Genomic DNA, 17,342 nt, shown 5'->3' with positions numbered 1-17,342 from the left:
TCTCTTGATACGATCATGGGATTTTTCTTCTTTCGGTTGTTGATGTGACTGATTACGTTAATTGCTTTTTTAATATTGTACCAGGTTTGCATACCTGAGATAAATCCAACTCAGTTGTGGTGTATAATTCTTTTTATACATGCTGGATTTGATTTGCTCCATTCCATTGTAATTCTTTAGATCCACCTGTCTCCAATTTCAGGGACAATGGTTTGTGCCATGACTTCTCTTATGGATCTAAGAACTGTTGAGTTTCAGTTCAGATTTTTACTTGTTAGGATGGACTGGCATCTTGCAAGCTCTTTACATGGAGCTGACAACCGGAAGTCTCCATAAATAATTCAATTATATTTATTAGTCATTCACCATGTGGGTAAAAGTGTCCTTGGAGTAAAAATGGTGGTCAAAAAAATGTACTTCTTTTATTTACAGACTCAATTTTGACCCAGCTTTTAAAGAATAAGCCCTGCCCTAACCCCATCCCACTTATAAAATAGGAAAGGGTTTGCTTGGCTCTACTTACAAGGTACAGGCATATGAAAGCCAACACAGTGGTTCCAATCATTCTGCTTGGGAACTGAAAGCAGGGGTCCCACTCATACACCCTGGTTTGGAACCAGGACTTTTTAGTCTCCCTGTGAATGAATAAATAACAGAAAAGAGAGGCTGTGGTTGGTAAACAAATGCCCGATTCTTCTGAAAATAACCTCTGCTTCATCTTAGAATTTAGTGAAGAAAAAGAACATCCTGGTAGATTCCAGTTTTCATTCTCCCCTTATTCTTAAGAACAGAGACTCAGTTTTATTCAGTACAGCAATTCACCAAACTAAAGGGCTATGGTTCCTGATCTCTCTTACAGCTAGAGTGACTAAGATTAAGCACAGGCCAATCAGATGTCACCAGATGTGGCAGTTTGGGGGAGGGTGCTGAGGTGTAATTCACACAGCTGGGAGGGACCCCATTGCCCTCTTTCTTTTCTCCTGCCTGCTGTCTGAAACGCAGACATGGTGGCTGATCCAAGCTGGAGCCCACCCCAGCATCCGTCTTGGACCATGGACAGCCTTCCTGATGACAGTTACTAAGAGCTGGAGCAGAAAGACAGATGACCAGTAAGTTCCCGTGGTGGGCAATTCAGGGTCAGTATGAACTACCTGCCTCCAGAATTCTTTTATATGAGAAAGAAATAAATCTCCCTCTTGTGTGTCCACTGTTATTTTGCATTTTCTGCTACATGTAACTCAACGTACTTCTAACCAAAGTACTAGCTTTGCCACTGTATGACCCTGGATTAGACACATCCCACTTGTGGGGCTTATCCCCTTGTACACAGTGGCAGTGGCAGGGATAGGGTTGATCACTGCTTTTGCTTGGCCATGAGCTATGTCCCCTGGTATTGGTAACAGCCCCTGCACTGTTTCTCTGGGAACCTGCTCCCTCCCCTCAGTCCTACCGCTTAAGTGAGGCTGAACAACTTCCTAGTTCCAAAGATGAACATATGACAGGCTTAATGATCCATTTACTCTAATCACCTAGCCACAGTAATTGGTTCTGGGAATGCATGTGGTCTGATGCGACTCCCTGAAACCCACTCATAGTAGTTTGGTTTGAATTACTAGAAAGGAAAGTTTCTCTTTCCTGTGATCTTAAACCAGGAGGGTACAAGCTTAGAGATTCTGAGGGCCACCATGGGGAGGAAGCCCACCTAACTATGACGCTAACACAGATCAAAGCAGAGCTAAGAGAAAATGAGGAAACCAGCCCTGGTTCTGATATCAGTGAAGCCACTGGATCCGTCTGCATCGGAACCGTCCACTTCTAGAGTTTTTAATTATGAAAGGCCACACGTTTGCTTTTTCTCTTTAATCTAGTTTGAGCTGAGTTTCTGTCATCAGCAAACAAGAGTCCTGACTAATGTGCCCATCCAGTCATCTCAGGGTCTCCCGCACTGTCAGGGCTCATCAACACTGGCACAAATACCTGGGGAGGGGGGGGAGGGAGGAAGAAGGGAGGGGGCCGGGGAGGGGGGAATGAAGCACAGGGGGGCTTACTGCAGGGGGGCCTTCCTCAGGAGCCGCTTGACATGCTCCGCCTGGTGAACTTCCAGGAAAGGCTTTTCTTCCTGTAAGAAAACAGAGAGGTGTATGCTGGGGCTCACAGATCCTTGTTAGGGTTTCGGTCCCTTTGACAGGTTATTGTCACAGAGGGCAGGAATCTGGGTAAAGCTGCTCTTTTAGATTGAGCACAGTGGTTAAGAGAGAGCCTCGACAGCCAAACTCTCTGGCTCCAGGTCTGGTTCTGCTCCAGACTGGCGACATGACCTCAGGCGACACAACTCACCTTTCTCGGTCCACGTCTCTTCATGCAGAATGGGAGAAGTAAAAATAGCGCCTGCCTCACACGGCTGCTGTGAAGACTAGACCTGCCAGTGCACATATGGTGCTCATACTCAGTACTCACCATCTGCAGCTCCCAGCCCAGGTGGACTCTCAGCGACTTGACAAACATGTGAAGGAAGCGGCCCAGCAGGAAGGCCAGGCACAGCAGTGAGGGCCAGTAGAACATGACGGTCTCGTACTTCCCCAAAAACTGCAACAGAAGCAGAGCATGGAGCCCGGGCTCTAGGCAGGGCAGGGCCAGGCTGCTCGGGAAGCTGTGGACAGGAATCTGCCTGCCGGGCCCGCTCTCACCAAGCCCACCTTCCCAGGGCTTGGCGGTCAGTGATCGATGTTCTGCTCCCCCAGCCCCACACCCCCGCCTGAGCAGTGGGCCTGGAGTCCAACAGCCCTGGGTGTGAATCCCAGCGCCCCCATTTTTTAAAAATTTATTTATTGTTTAATTTACATCCAAGTTAGCATATGGTACAAGAATGATTTCAGGAGTAGATTCCTTAATGCCCCTTACCCATTTAGACGATCACCCTGCCCACAACCCCTCTAGCAACCCATTTTGTTTTATAAGAAGGGCTTTCACAGCTTTTTCTGATTAGTTATTAAATGATGCTTTTGGAAAATATATACGACAGAGAGAAGGAGAGAAAGAGGGATGAGGAGGGGAGACAGAGCAGAGGGTTGCAGATGAGAGACAGGGAAAGACATGTGGAGAGAAGGAGAAACAGAGAGGAAAGAAGGAAGGAAGGAAGGAAGGAAGGAAGGAAGGAAGGAAGGAAGGGAGGGAGGAAAGAAGGGAGGAAGGGAGGAAGGGAGGGAGGGAGGAAAGAAGGGAGGAAGGGAGGAAGGGAGGGAGGGAGGAAGGAAGGGAGGGAGGGAGGAAGGGAGGGAGGGAGGAAGGGAGGGAAGAAGGAAGGGAGGAAGGGAGGGAGGAAGGAAGGAAGGAAGGAAGGGAGGAAGGAAGGAAGGGAGGAAGGAAGGAAGGGAGGGAGGAAAGAAGGGAGGAAGGAAGGGAGGAAGGAAGAGAGGGAGGAAGGGAGGGAGGAAGGGAGGAAAGAAGGGAGGAAGGGAAGGAGGAAGGGAGGGAGGGAGGAAAGAAGGGAGGAAGGGAGGGAGGGAGGAAAGAAGGGAGGAAGGAAGGGAGGGAGGGAAGAAGGGAGGAAGGGAGGGAGGAAGGGAGGGAGGGAGGAGAGAAGGGAGAAAGGAAGGAAGGAAGGAAGGAAGGAAGGGAGGGAGGAAAGAAGGGAGGAAGGAAGGGAGGGAGGGAGGAAAGAATGGAGGAAGGGAGGGAGGAAGGGAGGGAGGGAGGAAAGAAGGAAGGAAGGAAGGAAGGAAGGGAGGAAGGAAAGAAGGGAGGAAGGAAGGAAGGGAGGGAGGAAAGAAGGGAGGAAGGAAGGAAGGGAGGAAGGGAGGGAGGGAGGAAAGAAGGAAGGAAGGAAGGAAGGAAGGAAGGAAGGAAGGAAGGAAGGAAGGAAGGGAGGGAGGGAGGGAGGAAAGAAGGGAGGGAGGAAGGAAGGGAGGGAGGAAGGGAGGGAAGAAGGGAGGAAAGAAGGGGGGAAGGGGGTCCCATAACTGCCATCATGTTGGCAGCAACACAAGTTCCTGAGAATACGGGTCTCTCAAAATGGTGCTCAGTTTTTCTACGATTTTAGTTCCATTTTAATGAAAAAAAAAGTGGGTTTTTTCACTGTTTTAAGACAAACAATATTGTAACTTATTTTTCACAATTTACTAGTTGGTTTCATGCTTTTTATGTTTCCAGAGTACTTGCCCCCATGGGGAGTAGGGTTTTGATGTTGTGATGTTTGGGTGTGGGACACAGACATGCTGAGATGTGGGGGCTCATATCTCCCCTTCATCTTCCTCTCCAATATATGTTCACCACTTAAACATCAGATATCGCCACTGCCAATATTCCAGTGTCTTTCCTCTGTATCTACCCTTAATCTCTATCTGTTATAAATTGATATTATACCAAATACATAGGTCTGTCTAGATCATAATCATCTTCCCATGTGGTTATGAATTATTCGCAAACATCACTTTTAATGCTGCATAACAGTACACTATTTAGATGAATCAACTTTAGAGTCTCTCCTAATATTAGGACATTTTAGCCTATTCAACATCTCATTTTTATATCTAATGTTTCCATGAACATTCTTCATTTGAGAACATGAAGTGAAATCTTTATTATTACCTTAGTCTGGGTTCCAGTTCCATGATTTTTAACTGGTAAGTCCCGTTAGCCCCTGAGTCTCACTTTCTTACCAGTGAACTGTGGAGGTACTAACACCCTTCAAAGTACCTTGAAGCACCTTGAACTATGCAGTAGTTAATTTGGGGGACTGAGCCTAGAACACCCAGCACACTGCGGTTCTTAACATTAGTGATTCTGAGCACAGAAGTGAGGCCCTGCCCTCTCTTTCAATTAACCATGAATGTTCTGAAGTTCAAAAGAACCCCAGGAAGACTGGAAGCTCTCCAAGACACCAAAGAAAATCCTGTGATCTGGAATTTTGGGCACTGTGAGCAGAGTGAAGGAGGGCATCTTTTTGGGTAGAAGTATGCCAGAATGTTCTTAATCCCAGCCCAGAGATGCAGAGAGAAGTCTCAGCCCCCAAGTTCATTTTCCAGTCCAGCTCCCCCACTCTCCATCACGCCCTGTAATCCTCCAAGTTTACTCAAGTCTGGGAGAGGTTTTGGCAAGGCTCCTGGCCCAGGTGACCTCCTGGTGCTCCCCCTACCTGCCCAGTAACCCTTATAGATGTGTGACTCAGTCTTTCATCTTTTTCCTTTTTCTGGTGTACAAGGTTAAACGGATGAAATAGTTTCCCCCAATTCTGAGGACAATGCATGATAAAGCTGGAATGTTCATCCAGTCTGAGACTTCCATTTTGTAGACAGAGAAACTTAAGCTACATGAAGGAGTGGAAAGAAATGAGCTTTGGAGGGTGTCTGGGTGCCTCAGTTGGTTAAGAGTCCAACTTCAGTTAGGTCACGATCTCATGGTTTGTGAGTTCGAGCCCCGTGTCGGGCTCTGTGCTGACAGCTGGCAGCCTGGAACCTGCTTCAGATTCTGTGTCTCCCTCTCTCTGTGCCCCTCATTAAACATTAAAGAAAACATTAAAGAAAATTAGGGGTGCCTGCATGGCTCAGTCAGCTAGACATGTGACTCCTGATTTCGGCTCAGGTCATGATCTCGCAGTTCGTGAGTTCAAGCCTGACATAGCACTCTGCACTGACAGTGTGGAGCCTGCTTGGGATTCTCTCTCTGCCCCTCCCTCCCTCTCTCTCTCTCTCAAAATAAATGAACAAACTTAAAAAAATTAAAAAAAAAAAAGAAATGAACTTTGTAGTCAACCAGACCTGGTGTCAACTCTCAAATCTGTTATTTCTTAAGAGTTACTTAATAAACTTGGGCCTCAGTTTCCTCACCTGTAGAATAGGTCTGCTGAGAGGTTCCCTACCTCAAGGGGCTGCTGTGAACATCAACTGAGAGAACATCTGTCTGTGAATGAGCATCCTGATGAACATAAGATGCTATATAAATGGAAGCATCATGAATGGCTCCAGCTCTCCTTTCGGTCATACGAAGGAGCTGAGGCCCAGAGAGTGGCAGAGGCTTGTCCAATATCACGCAGCAAACTGGTCGTGGTGATAGGACTGAATGCTCTAAACATAGTTCAGCAGGGACTCACCTGCCCATGGGGACACTGTATGATGTAAAGGATGGTGACAGCAAACCTGTAGGACAAAAACAAGGCTTGGAGCACTGTGGTCCCTCCCAGCACAGCCCCTGGGAAGAAGCCCAGATCCCATCAGCCTGCAGCTACGTCTTCTTTCCTTACTCCTTGGGAGGGCTGGTTGCCAGGCCTCTGTGTACACCCCACCCAGACTGAGCACCCTATTTGTGCCAAAGTGCATGCACCAAATACACTTAACATGTCCTTGTATAGGACACAATGCTGGAATCCATACAGCGGAGCACAAAGACCCTGAGTGATCTCCTCCTCCCTGCCCTCATCAGACCCCAGAGAGGGAAAGGAATTTGTCCAGAGTCATACCCAGAGCCAGGACCAAGGCTCAGGTCTCCTGACTGGTGTTGACGCTCCTTCTGGTGGGACTGGCCTTGTCTGGAAACACTGCCCTGAGGAATGAGCCTCAAGGCTTTAGTCCCGTGAGACACACACTCCTGGCCATAGTCAAGCTTGATTCATCTCCCAAGATGCACAAGCTGCTGAGTGATTCCCACCACCCATTCCTCCCCCAGGTCAAAGGTTTGTCAGAGGCCGGAAGATGGTATTACCCCAGGTCTAACCCCGGATACCCTCTCTTTTAATTTTATAAAGCAAGCTGTTTACAAACTTAGGAATGGTAGCCATGGTGTGTCAGGTGCTGGTGAGCCCCCCTCCAGTGGCCCACACACTGGGCCTGAGGACCCCTGCCTCACACAAAGTGCTGCAGCAGGAGAGCCAGCTCAGTAAGGGGGACAGGGGCTAGGAAGCAGAGTGCTTGTGGGAGGGCTCAGTCAGCAAGGATTCCTGGGACCGGCTCCATGCTGGATCTGGGGTCAGTGCTGAGAGCACAGAAATCAACAGGAGGGTCAAGAAGTTCTCCATCTGTGGGGTTGGTGATCCATGAAGGATGAGCATGGATCTATCAATGGACCAAGTCAGGGAAGATAACCCACAGGGGAGAATAACAACATATAGACAAAGAGGCCAGAATGCATGACCCACAAGAGTCCATCTTGTTCTCCAGTGTACTCCCTGGCCCATAGCAGGGATATAACAGCATGTTTGCTGAGTGAATAAGCAGGTGGATGAAGGAACGCAGGAGTCTGGTGTGACTGGAGGTGTGTGCTAGAGACTGTTAGGGATGGACAGACAGGGGAGGCCAGACTGCAGTGGCCCCAAATGCCAAGTTAAGGCACATGGATTTTCTCCTGGGCTCCCAGGGGAGACATGACAGCACAGAGAAGAAGCGTCCAAATGGGTCTCCTACATTCCCCAGTGGGACCATTGACAGTTGACAGAAAAGAAGTTTTCTACATCCCCGACTTCTGGAATATTCTAACCGCGAGTGGCCTGTGAAGCAGAAAGAATGCCTGACCTCCTGCAGCCTTACATGCAGTCCCAGGGAGAGGCCACTGTGGGATCTGGGACCAATCACTCCACCTGCCCATCCTGGGCCTCAGTTCTGGGCAAAGTTGCCCTCCAAGGGGAGCTCTCGGGTCACCTCCAGCCCTTTGTCCAGAGTGCAGCCATGGCAAAGGAGTCACAGGAGGGCAGACACGCAGCGTCCGTCTTACCAGATCAGAGAGTAGCTGAAGCCAAGGATGGAGCTGACCAGCCGGAACTCCGACGAGAGGCAGGCAAAGAAGGGGAAGTGAGACAGGCCGACTTCCATGCCTCCAATCAGAAGCACAAAGGCTGGGGGAGACAGGGCCAGAGATCCTGTGAGCTCTCTTCTCACAGGCTCAGGGGTGTTGCAACAAAGATACAGGGCTTTACGCCCACTTCCTGTCACAGGTCTCAGGTCCCAAGGAGGTGAGTGGACAAGCCCCAGCTCGGTAAAGAGGAATGGACGAATGTCTTTCATTCTTGCAACAGACCCTTCCCGGGACCTGTTCCACGCCAGGCCCTGGCTAACTATTGAGATGAAGAAGATTTGGTCCCTGCCCTTGGCTAGCTCACACTGTGATGTGCAGAGACAGGCCCCATAAGTGGACAAACAGCCATCACTGAGACTAAGGCCACCATAGCAACATGAAGAGTGGTGATGTGTGTGTGTGTGTGTGTGTGTGTGTACAAAACTTATAACTATCACATACTCTCTAAACAAGGCAGTAATAAGATTCATTCTGCCACTGACTAGCTCTCAGAGGATCTAATAAGATCCAGGAAAACCTACTCATGCAAGAGGATCTTTACAAAGTGCCTGCTTTGAGCTGGGTCTGGGGCCAGGCACTAAGGCTGCAGTTGGAATGAAGAAGTCTCTTGCTTTCTGAGGTGTTTACAGTCCAGTAGAGAAGACAGGGAGGAAGGTGAGTGATGTGTTAACAGAGGCATATTCAATCTGCTGTGGGGACAAGGAGAGGAAGCCACTGACTTCACCTGGGGTATGGGTCGGGGAAGGGAAGTGGTGACATACAACAAGGCCAGGAAGTATAAGCAGGAGTTTGTAAGATGGAGAGAAGAAGGGAAGGGAGGGCGTTCCTCACTCAGAGGATGGGAAATGGCTGGTTGGGGCTGGTGAGTATTTATGTGACCGTGAGGGGTGGGAGGCTGGCAGGGAAGGACGACATAGAAGGAATACTTTCTGTGAGGATGGAAGCCATGACAGTATCATTTTGTAATCTGCCAGAAGCGCCTCTGCCCTAGAAGCAGACAGAGCAACTAGAATGGCACAACCCACACCTGCAGACAGCATCTACAACAAAGGCAGGTCTCGAGACCATTTGTATCAACACCTGAAGTGGGAGGAAGCGGAGGAAGGCCCAAGAACAGAAGAACCCCAAACTGCCAGGAGATACAAGAGACCAAAGCTGCAATACCCAGATCGAGCCCCCCGTGGAGGCAGACAAGAAGACTCCAAGATGACAAGGACAGGAACACTAGGAGCTGGGAAACAGGGGGTCCAGACAAAAAGCAGAGGCAAGAGGCAGACTCGGAAAGTATGAGGATGTTAGGAGGATACATCTATATAATCACTTCGTGAAAACAAAAGAGAGGAATCTAGAGCCACGAACCAAGAAATGATATTCTGACCCAGCCAGATGCTCAATAGCATTAGTCTTTAGGGAAATGCAAATCAAGACAGTAATTAGATACTACTTCACCTGTACTAAGATGGCTATAACTGTTTTCAAAATAGAAAATAGTGTGTGAGGATGTGCAGAAATTAGAACCCTCACACACTGCAGATCAGGGTCCAGAACAGAGTCCAGAAACAGACCGTACTTATGGAGCCAATCGACGCTGACAAGGGTCCAAAGGCAATTTTGTGGGCAAAGGACAAGTTTCTGAAATAAGCAGTGCTGGAAAAAATGGAAAACCAAAGGCAAAAACAAAACAAAACAAAAAAAAAAACAAAAAAACTTCAATCTATACCTCACACTATATGCAAAAAATTAACTCAAAATGTATTACAGACCTAAAAGCAAAATATCGTTAAGACTATAAAACTTCTAGAAAAAACATAGGAGAAAATCTAAGTGATCTTGTATTAGGCAAAGATTTCTTCTATGACACCATAAGCATGAGCCATAAAATAAAATGAATAAATTAGATTTCATCAAAATTTTAAGGCAACTTTTCAAAAGAAATTTTTGGTAGAATGAAAAAACAAGCTACACACTAGGAGCAAATGCAATTCTCACGTCCGATAAAGGACTCGTGTACAGATTAAAGAACTATCAAAACTCAGAAGAAAATAAAAAACCTAATTTTTATAAATAAGGAAAGTGATTTGGACATGTCACCAAAGAGCTATAGGGATAGCAAAAAGCACATCAAAATATGATCAGCATTACCAGTCATGAAAATGCAAATTAAAACCACGATAAATCACTACATACCTCTTAAAATGGCTAAGATTAAAAAGACTTTGTCTACTCATTTGGTATTTAGATTCTACATATGGGTGAAATGATATGGTGTTTGTTTTCCTCTGACCTATTTCACTTAGAATAAATACCCTCTAGATCCATCCATGTTGTTGCAAATGGCAAGATTTCATTCTTTTTATGGCTGAGTAATATTCCATTGTGTGTGTGTGTGTGTGTGTGTGTGTGTGTGTGTGTATAACATCTTCTTTATCCATTCCTCTATCAATGGACACTTAGGTTGCTTATATTTTTGGCTACTGTAAATAATATTGCAATAAACATAGAGTGCTTACAGTTTTTCAAATTAGTGTTTAGATTTTTTGTTTTATTTTAGAGAGAGAAAGTGTGAGCAGGGAAGAGGTTCTGAGGGGGGTGAGAGAGAATCTCAAGCAGGCTCCATGCTCCGTGCAGAGCCTGATGGCAGGGCTTGATATCACAACTCTGGGATCACAACCTGAGCCAAAATCAAGAGTCAGATGCTCAACTCACCAATCCAGGTGCCCCAATATTTTCATTTTCTTTGGGTAAATACCTAGTAATGGGATTACTGGGTCATATGGTAGTTCTATTTTTAATTTTTTAGGAACCTCTATACCATTTTCCACAGTAGCTATACCAGTTTGCATTCCTATCAACAGTGAATGAGAGTCCTTTTTTCTCTACATCCTCACCAACATGTATTATTTCTTCAACAAACAGCATCAGACCTATATTTACAGAGAACAAACTGATGGCTGCCAGAGGGGGGTGGGGTGGAGGGATGGACAAAATGGGTAAAAGGGACTTCCAGGCTGTCAGTATGGGAATGAATAAGTCATAGGAACAAAAAGGCACAGCATAGGGAATATAGTCAGTGATATTATAATAGTGTTGTACAGTGACAAATTACACCTCCACATTTGCGGTGAGCAGAGCATAACAGAGAGATGTTGAATCACTGTCTTGAACACCTCAAGCTAATTTAACATTGCATGTTAACTCTACTCAAATTTAAAAAAATGTTAGAGAGACTGACAACAACAAAAATGTAAGTAAAAAATAAAAAGACTGACCACGTGTTGCTAAGGAGAGAGAAAAACGGGAAGTCTCACATAAGTGATGGTGGTAATCTAAAATGGAACCATTACTTTGGAAAACAGTTTGACAATTTCTTTAAAAAGTATGATCTAGGGGGCACCTGGGTGGCTTAGTCGGTTAAGCGTCCAACTTCCACTCAGGTCGTGATCTCACAGTTCTGAGTTTGAGCCCCGCATCGGGCTCTGTGCTGACAGCTCAGAGCCTGGAGCCTGCTTTGGGTTCTGTGTCTCCCTCTCTCTCTGCCCTTCCCCCGCTCGTGGTCTGTCTCTGTCTCTCTCTCAAAATATAAATAAACATTAAAAAAAATTTTTTTAAGTATGATCTACTACATGATGTGTACGATCCAGCCATTCCACTCATAGGCACTTACCCAGGAAAAATGGAAGCACAGCTACACACAAAGATTTGTACACAAATGTTCATAGCAGCTTTATTTGCAGTAGCCAAAATCTGCAAATAAATCAAATGTCCATCAAGAGATGAATGCTACACAAATTCTGATTTCTCCATATAGTGGAGTGCCACACAGAAGCAAAAAAGAATGAATTTCTGGCACACGTTAAATATGTATGAATCTCAAAATAACTACGCTGTGTGAAAGAAGGTCATACCCGTACACACACACACACACACACACACACACGTACATTCTGTATGATCCCATTTATATAAAATTCTGGAAAAAGATCAGTGATGAGGGTAGTGAGGGTAGTGGGAAGGAGAGATTACAAAAGGGGACAAGGAGACTTAAGGGGCTCCTTATCTTGATTGTGGTAATGATTTCATGGATATAAACATTTGTCAAAATTTATCAAATTGTATACATTAAAGAGGTATGTGGTGGTATATCATTTCAGTTTTAATTTGCATTTCCCTAAAGACTAATGAGGCATTGGTAGGTATTTGATCATATAGCTCTGGATGCCCTGAGAGAGAGCCGGGCTGGACAGAGAGGTTTGGAGTCATTGTATTAGGATGGCTGAATCTGTAAATTAGAGTTGATCCTTCAGGGAGAACATGAGTCATGGGGAATGACGAGACCTCAGGCCAAGGGACAAAGAAGTAAGCATTGTTCTGCGAGGAGGAATCCTAGGGCTTGTTGATACCAAGAAGGCAGCAATGGCTAAGACTTAGGAGAGATTTTTGGGGTAGGTGATGGTGAACCTACTTTCTGAGCCTTTGTTCTAAGTCTAAAGGAGCTCTGAATCTCACTGGGGGAAAGCCCCATAAATAAGCTTTGAGACCTGGTGGGCTAGGCATTTTCCTGGGGCAAGTAACAGGTGGGGAACACTGACTGCTCACAAAGTTTATTTCCTGATCCCAGGGAACCCCGGCCAGGCAGTCTCTGAGAGCAAGACTTGCCATGACAAAATTCCCAGCAGGTATGAGGCAGCCCTTACCTTGTGCCCACTGAGGGATATGTAAGGGCTGGTACCCTTCTGAGAACAAGAACATGACTTTATTGGCTGTGGCCCCAAAGGCGATTCCATAAGACCATCGGTTACTAAAGGTGCCCACAAAGTCCAGAGGTCTGTGAACAAGAGAAATAGCTTGTGAGGCCAGAGAGTGGCTCATTCCCACCAACAGCCTCCAAAATAGCAACCCCACCCTGAGGCGGGATTATCGGGTAGCAAATTGTTCACTTCAGCTGACATTGTCTGAGGCCCTCGGTGCCAATTCTAGGGGTAGGCATGGATTCAGGGTACTGAGGTGAGGAAGACAAAAAATCTTTGCCCTTGAGGAGACTTAGGGGAAAGGGTGTGGGGAGGGGGACACAAGCAAGGACACCAATAGCCATGACAACAAAAAAAATGGGATGGGTTTCATTTATGAGAGACACAAGCAGTATGTCTCGAGAGATCAAAATGAGGAGTATGTCCTAGACAGGCTTGGGGAGCCTGCCCCATACCCGGCCCCTGTGAGAGTTCCAATATCCCTGGGAAGGTCTGGGACTCATTGGCTGTGCTGGTTCCACCCAAGTGTCCCTTCCTGGCCACAGCTGATTGGACCAGGGGTGACCACCTGACTTTGGATGGGCCAATCAGACGCCCGGTCTCGTATAAGGGTTTCACACCCTGAGGACATGAGCCAGTCAGCTGTTAAAATTCTGTTCTGGAAAATCATGGCAAGTTGGAATCAGAGTCAGCGCTAGAGGCAAGTGGAGATTTTAGGGAAGCAGAAATCCTAAGTCATATTATAAAGTCAGACAGCAGAGAGGACAATAGTAAAGTGGTGCTGAGGGGCTCCTGTGACACAAGGAGGCACAAATAAAATCAGTCTCCCAGAGATGCCCATCTCAAAGTTCCAGTTACCATGAGGCCGGCCTTGCCAGTTTCTGTGAAATCTCTGTAACTTTACAAAAATCCTTTCTTTTCCTTTTACATAAACAAACTTTACAGGATAGCTGTTTCTTCTTCTGACCAAAATACTTTGTCTACATCAAAGTAAGCAATCACATTTGGAAAGAAGAGAATACTTTCCCATTGAAATGCCATCTGATGTGGCTTTGATGAAAACTCAGGATGGCACTGGGGAACTACACGTGGAGGTAGGGATCTGGAGGCAGGATCTGGATCTCACCTCATACCCCCTTAGTCTTGCTCATCTTCACTTTCAAGGCTCAGCTCAAGGAGCACCTCTTCCAGGAAGTCCCCGCCCCTGCCATTACTCTGACCACTGCCAGCAGGCCCACCTAGCTCCTGCCTTGCTGTGTCCCCCAAGCACTAAGTGGGCATGTCCGTGTTTTAGCATGCCCCTCTGCATTGTTGCTTGTCTAGGAAACTACCAGCTTCAAGGGGTGGGGACCTAGCACAGAGCCTTGAAAAGAGTAGGTGCTCACTGCATGTTCGTGGACACCCATTTTGTTGAAGTGACCTGCATTCAATCAGTCCTCCCTGTAGAGCCTCAGAAATAAGTGAGACTGTTTACATATCTTTAAACAGATGGCAAGCCCCGCTCTGCTCATGTCACAGAGACACCATGGGCGGCAAATGAAGGGCTGCTTGACAAACGGTGGTATGCCACACACATGTGAGGGGTTTTTAATGAGTGAGGGGGGTGGGCTGGAACTACTCAGAAAAGCAGGGGTTTTGATGGGAAGGTGGCCAGGGAGCAAGCGAGTGGTGCCATTGTCAACTGAATTCAAAGCAGTTTGACATGACCCATACAGAACTCCCACTTCTTAAGAAGCCCTGCACCAGGCCCTGCAAGTCAAATGCCCAGGGCAGAGTCTGCCTCTGTGTCCCAACCAGTGTGGCTCAGACCTGGCAGTTTGGGAGAGGCTGACCCCTCCAACAGGTGATATCCAGGATAAGTCTGCTACTCAGAACTGGTACAGGCGGTCCCTGGACATTGCAGGTGGATTTGTCACCCTGAAGCCCTAGGTCACCGCTAGTCTTGGTCCTGACACCGTGGTTTCCTCTCCCTTCTCCAGAGCCCAAGGCTGAGACTTGAACAGGTTTACACACATGAGCCTGCTTAGGCTATTGTGCAGGGGAAATGAGAGTAAATAGGAACCAGACCTCAGTTAAAGCTCTTGTCACCTATTAGCTGTGTGGACTTGGGCACGTCACTCAACCTCTCTGGGCCTGAGTTTGTTCATCCATTACATGAGGATAACAACCTCCAGCATGCTACGCTGGCAAGAGTGTTCATCCAAGTAATGCAGGCAAAGCAAATGGTCCAGTGCCTGGGTCACAGTCACCATGTGATAACTGCTATATGCGTTATGATCATGATTATCATCAATCATTGAAAGTGAGGGGGCATAGATACGAGCAATTAGAGCTTAATAAAAAATGTGAGAAGGGGTGCAGAGACTCAGAATGGCAGAGCCAGAAACCGGCCCTGAAGGCACCTGGTCCAGCGGGACCTCCTGGTGCCATGCCAGCACGAACGTTTGCTGCTGCCTGTGGCCAACCGAGAACTCTCTTCCTCCTGCTTCCTGAGGCAGCCATAGTGCTTACTTTGGGAAGGCCTTTTCCATAGTGAGCTGAACCTCCTTGAGACGTTTTAATCATATCTGGGCAGCCGTGGGTGCTGAGGCTGCAATGGCTTGGATGTCAATTCTGAACCCCCAGAGCTTGGTTGGGGTGAGGCAGGGAGGGGAAGGAGCGGTGGAGATGAGGCAAGGCTGGGGAGGTAATGGGGTGTTATCCTGGCCTTATAATGGGTGTTGGCCCAAAATACAGGGTGCCCCAAGCTGTAGAGATCAGCCTTAGCTCAACTCACATGATGATTCCAAAGCGGTTCCCCAGGAGGTGAGAAGTATCATCTCTCTGCTTACGGTGCTCTCGTCTTTGGAGAAAGGACAAGACCAAAATGATGAAAAGCTACAGGAAGAGAAGATGAGAACGTCAATGGGCCCTCCCTGAAGGAGGATGTGTGGGTGAGCAGAGGGCTCAGAGTGTCTGTGGCTCCTCAGAGCCCAGAGTCAGGGAGCTAGCTGCACACGCCCTTGAGCTTCCAGAATGCTTTGTACTGAGCTTTCCTCTGTGTTGCCCTGAACAGGTTCAAATTTAGTCTCTCTCACATATTGACTAGAAGAGAGACCCAGCTTCTCCAAGCCTCAGTTTCCTCACCTGTGAAAAGGAGATAACTGTCACACTGCGAATCCTTCTTTCCTTTTTGCTTTTTGAGAATTCAATCATATTCTCAGGCACTTGATGCCCTTTTTCTCTTCCTTTTACTAGAAACTTCCTGAGAACTGTCTACACTTGCTGCCTCTATTTCCTCACCTCTCATTGCTCTTCAACCCCCTAACCTGGCTTCTCCTTCCCATCCATGGAAAGAGCTATGGCCAAAGTCGAAAACTACCATGAATCCACTGGAAACTTCAAGCCCAAATCTGGCTTGATCTCTCAGCCGCATTCCAGTGTTGACCACTTCCTCCTCTGAGAAACACCCTGTTCCCTAGGCTTCCATCAACAGTGCTTTTCTGGGTTTTCTCCATTACCTCTCAGTCTCCTCTGCTGGATTATTCTTTATTCCACCACTAAAGTCGGGATTTCCTCATCATTCAGTCCAAGGATCACTCCTCTTATTAGCAGATCCTCTCACCCATGTCCATGCTTTCAATGGCTGCCAATGCCCACAAGACTCAGCTTGACTCTTCAGCCCAGACCTTGTCCATGAGCTCCCCAACTATTCATTTAACTACAGAGTTGGCACTTCTTAAATTCAGTATGTCTTAAATGGAACTCACGATTTGCCTCCCTGCCCTGTCTTCATCCACCCCAAACCCAGATCTCTTCTGGTTCTCCTTAACTAGTGAATGACAGACACCGTCTTCCTTCTGGCCATGCAAGTTAGAAACCCACGTTGTCCTCAACCCCTCCTCTCCCTAACTACTCTATCCAATGCATTAGCTAGTCCTACTGTCTTACTCCCAAACATCTTGAGCTGACCACCACCCATCCAGGATGAGCTAAAAACTGAACCATCTCCTCTCTGGCCCACCTCCACCTTGATCCCCACAATGCAACAAGAGTGATCATTTCAAAACAGAATACTGATCACATAAGCTCCACGCTGGAAAACTCCAGTTACTTCCCACTGCACTTAGAATGCAGACACCACTCCTTCACACAGAGCCCCAAAGGGCTCCACCTGGCCCAGGCCCACTCACCTCCCAGAAAACTCTACCTCAGCTCTCCACTCCAGCCACGCCAGCCCTCTCGGCTCCTCACACTCTCCGTTCCCCTCCTCCACAGGGCCTTTGCACATGCTCTCCTCTCTGCTTGAAAGGCTCTTGACTACATCTTCCAACAGACCTCAGCTGTTATTGCTTCCTTAGAAGAGCCTTTTTTGAATCCCTAAAAAACCAGTGTCCTTGACTCTTCAGCCGTTAAAAGCCTTCCTCTGCCTGTTTTTTGGTGCATAATATAAGAAAGCAAGTCAAAGAAATTCAATTGATGTCTCTCTGCTGACCTATTCAGGCCCTTTGGGGAGTCTGTGTATGGGAGGGACCCAATTCCCCTCCTCTCTGCTCCTTGCTCTCCTCTGCCTTTACTTACTGATGGGATGAGGGAGTAATGGAGGAAGAGCTCCATGTCCACTGAGCTGACACAGGTGCCATTTAGCTGCCTGGTTCTGAAAAACAGCCAAAAAAACACATTCACATCATCAGTCACTGCTGCAGGCATTGACCCATCAGCACTGAGCATCACTGTCAGGGGTTCAGCTTATTCACCACTAAGATCATCTTATCTTGTTTTTTGAAAGAGAGAGAGAGACAGAGAGAGAGGTGGAGAGAGAAGGGGGAGGGC

The 17,342-nt window shown here is 47.2% G+C and overlaps 1 protein-coding gene across 2 annotated transcripts in view; it reads right to left on the bottom strand.

Annotated features, from left to right (window-relative positions):
* Window positions 1-17,342, bottom strand: part of LOC102966284 (stimulated by retinoic acid gene 6 protein-like) — a 64,516-nt gene that overhangs the window by 21,580 nt on the left and 25,594 nt on the right. For both annotated transcript variants that reach the window (XM_042965008.1, XM_015540740.2), the window contains 8 exons: window positions 17,091-17,166; window positions 15,307-15,407; window positions 12,477-12,607; window positions 7,702-7,822; window positions 6,089-6,134; window positions 2,458-2,586; window positions 2,049-2,119; window positions 524-635 (listed from right to left, as the gene is read on the bottom strand). In XM_042965008.1, coding sequence (XP_042820942.1) covers window positions 524-635; window positions 2,049-2,119; window positions 2,458-2,586; window positions 6,089-6,134; window positions 7,702-7,822; window positions 12,477-12,607; window positions 15,307-15,407; window positions 17,091-17,126 — 747 coding nt within the window. In that variant the 5' untranslated portion in view covers window positions 17,127-17,166. The remainder of the gene's footprint in view (window positions 1-523; window positions 636-2,048; window positions 2,120-2,457; window positions 2,587-6,088; window positions 6,135-7,701; window positions 7,823-12,476; window positions 12,608-15,306; window positions 15,408-17,090; window positions 17,167-17,342) is intronic.

Source organism: Panthera tigris, chromosome D4, assembly GCF_018350195.1.
Source record: "Panthera tigris isolate Pti1 chromosome D4, P.tigris_Pti1_mat1.1, whole genome shotgun sequence".
Lineage (NCBI taxonomy): Eukaryota > Metazoa > Chordata > Mammalia > Carnivora > Felidae > Panthera > Panthera tigris.
The sequence above is the reverse complement of the archived record's forward strand: the minus strand, read 5'-3'. Positions and strand labels throughout refer to the sequence as shown.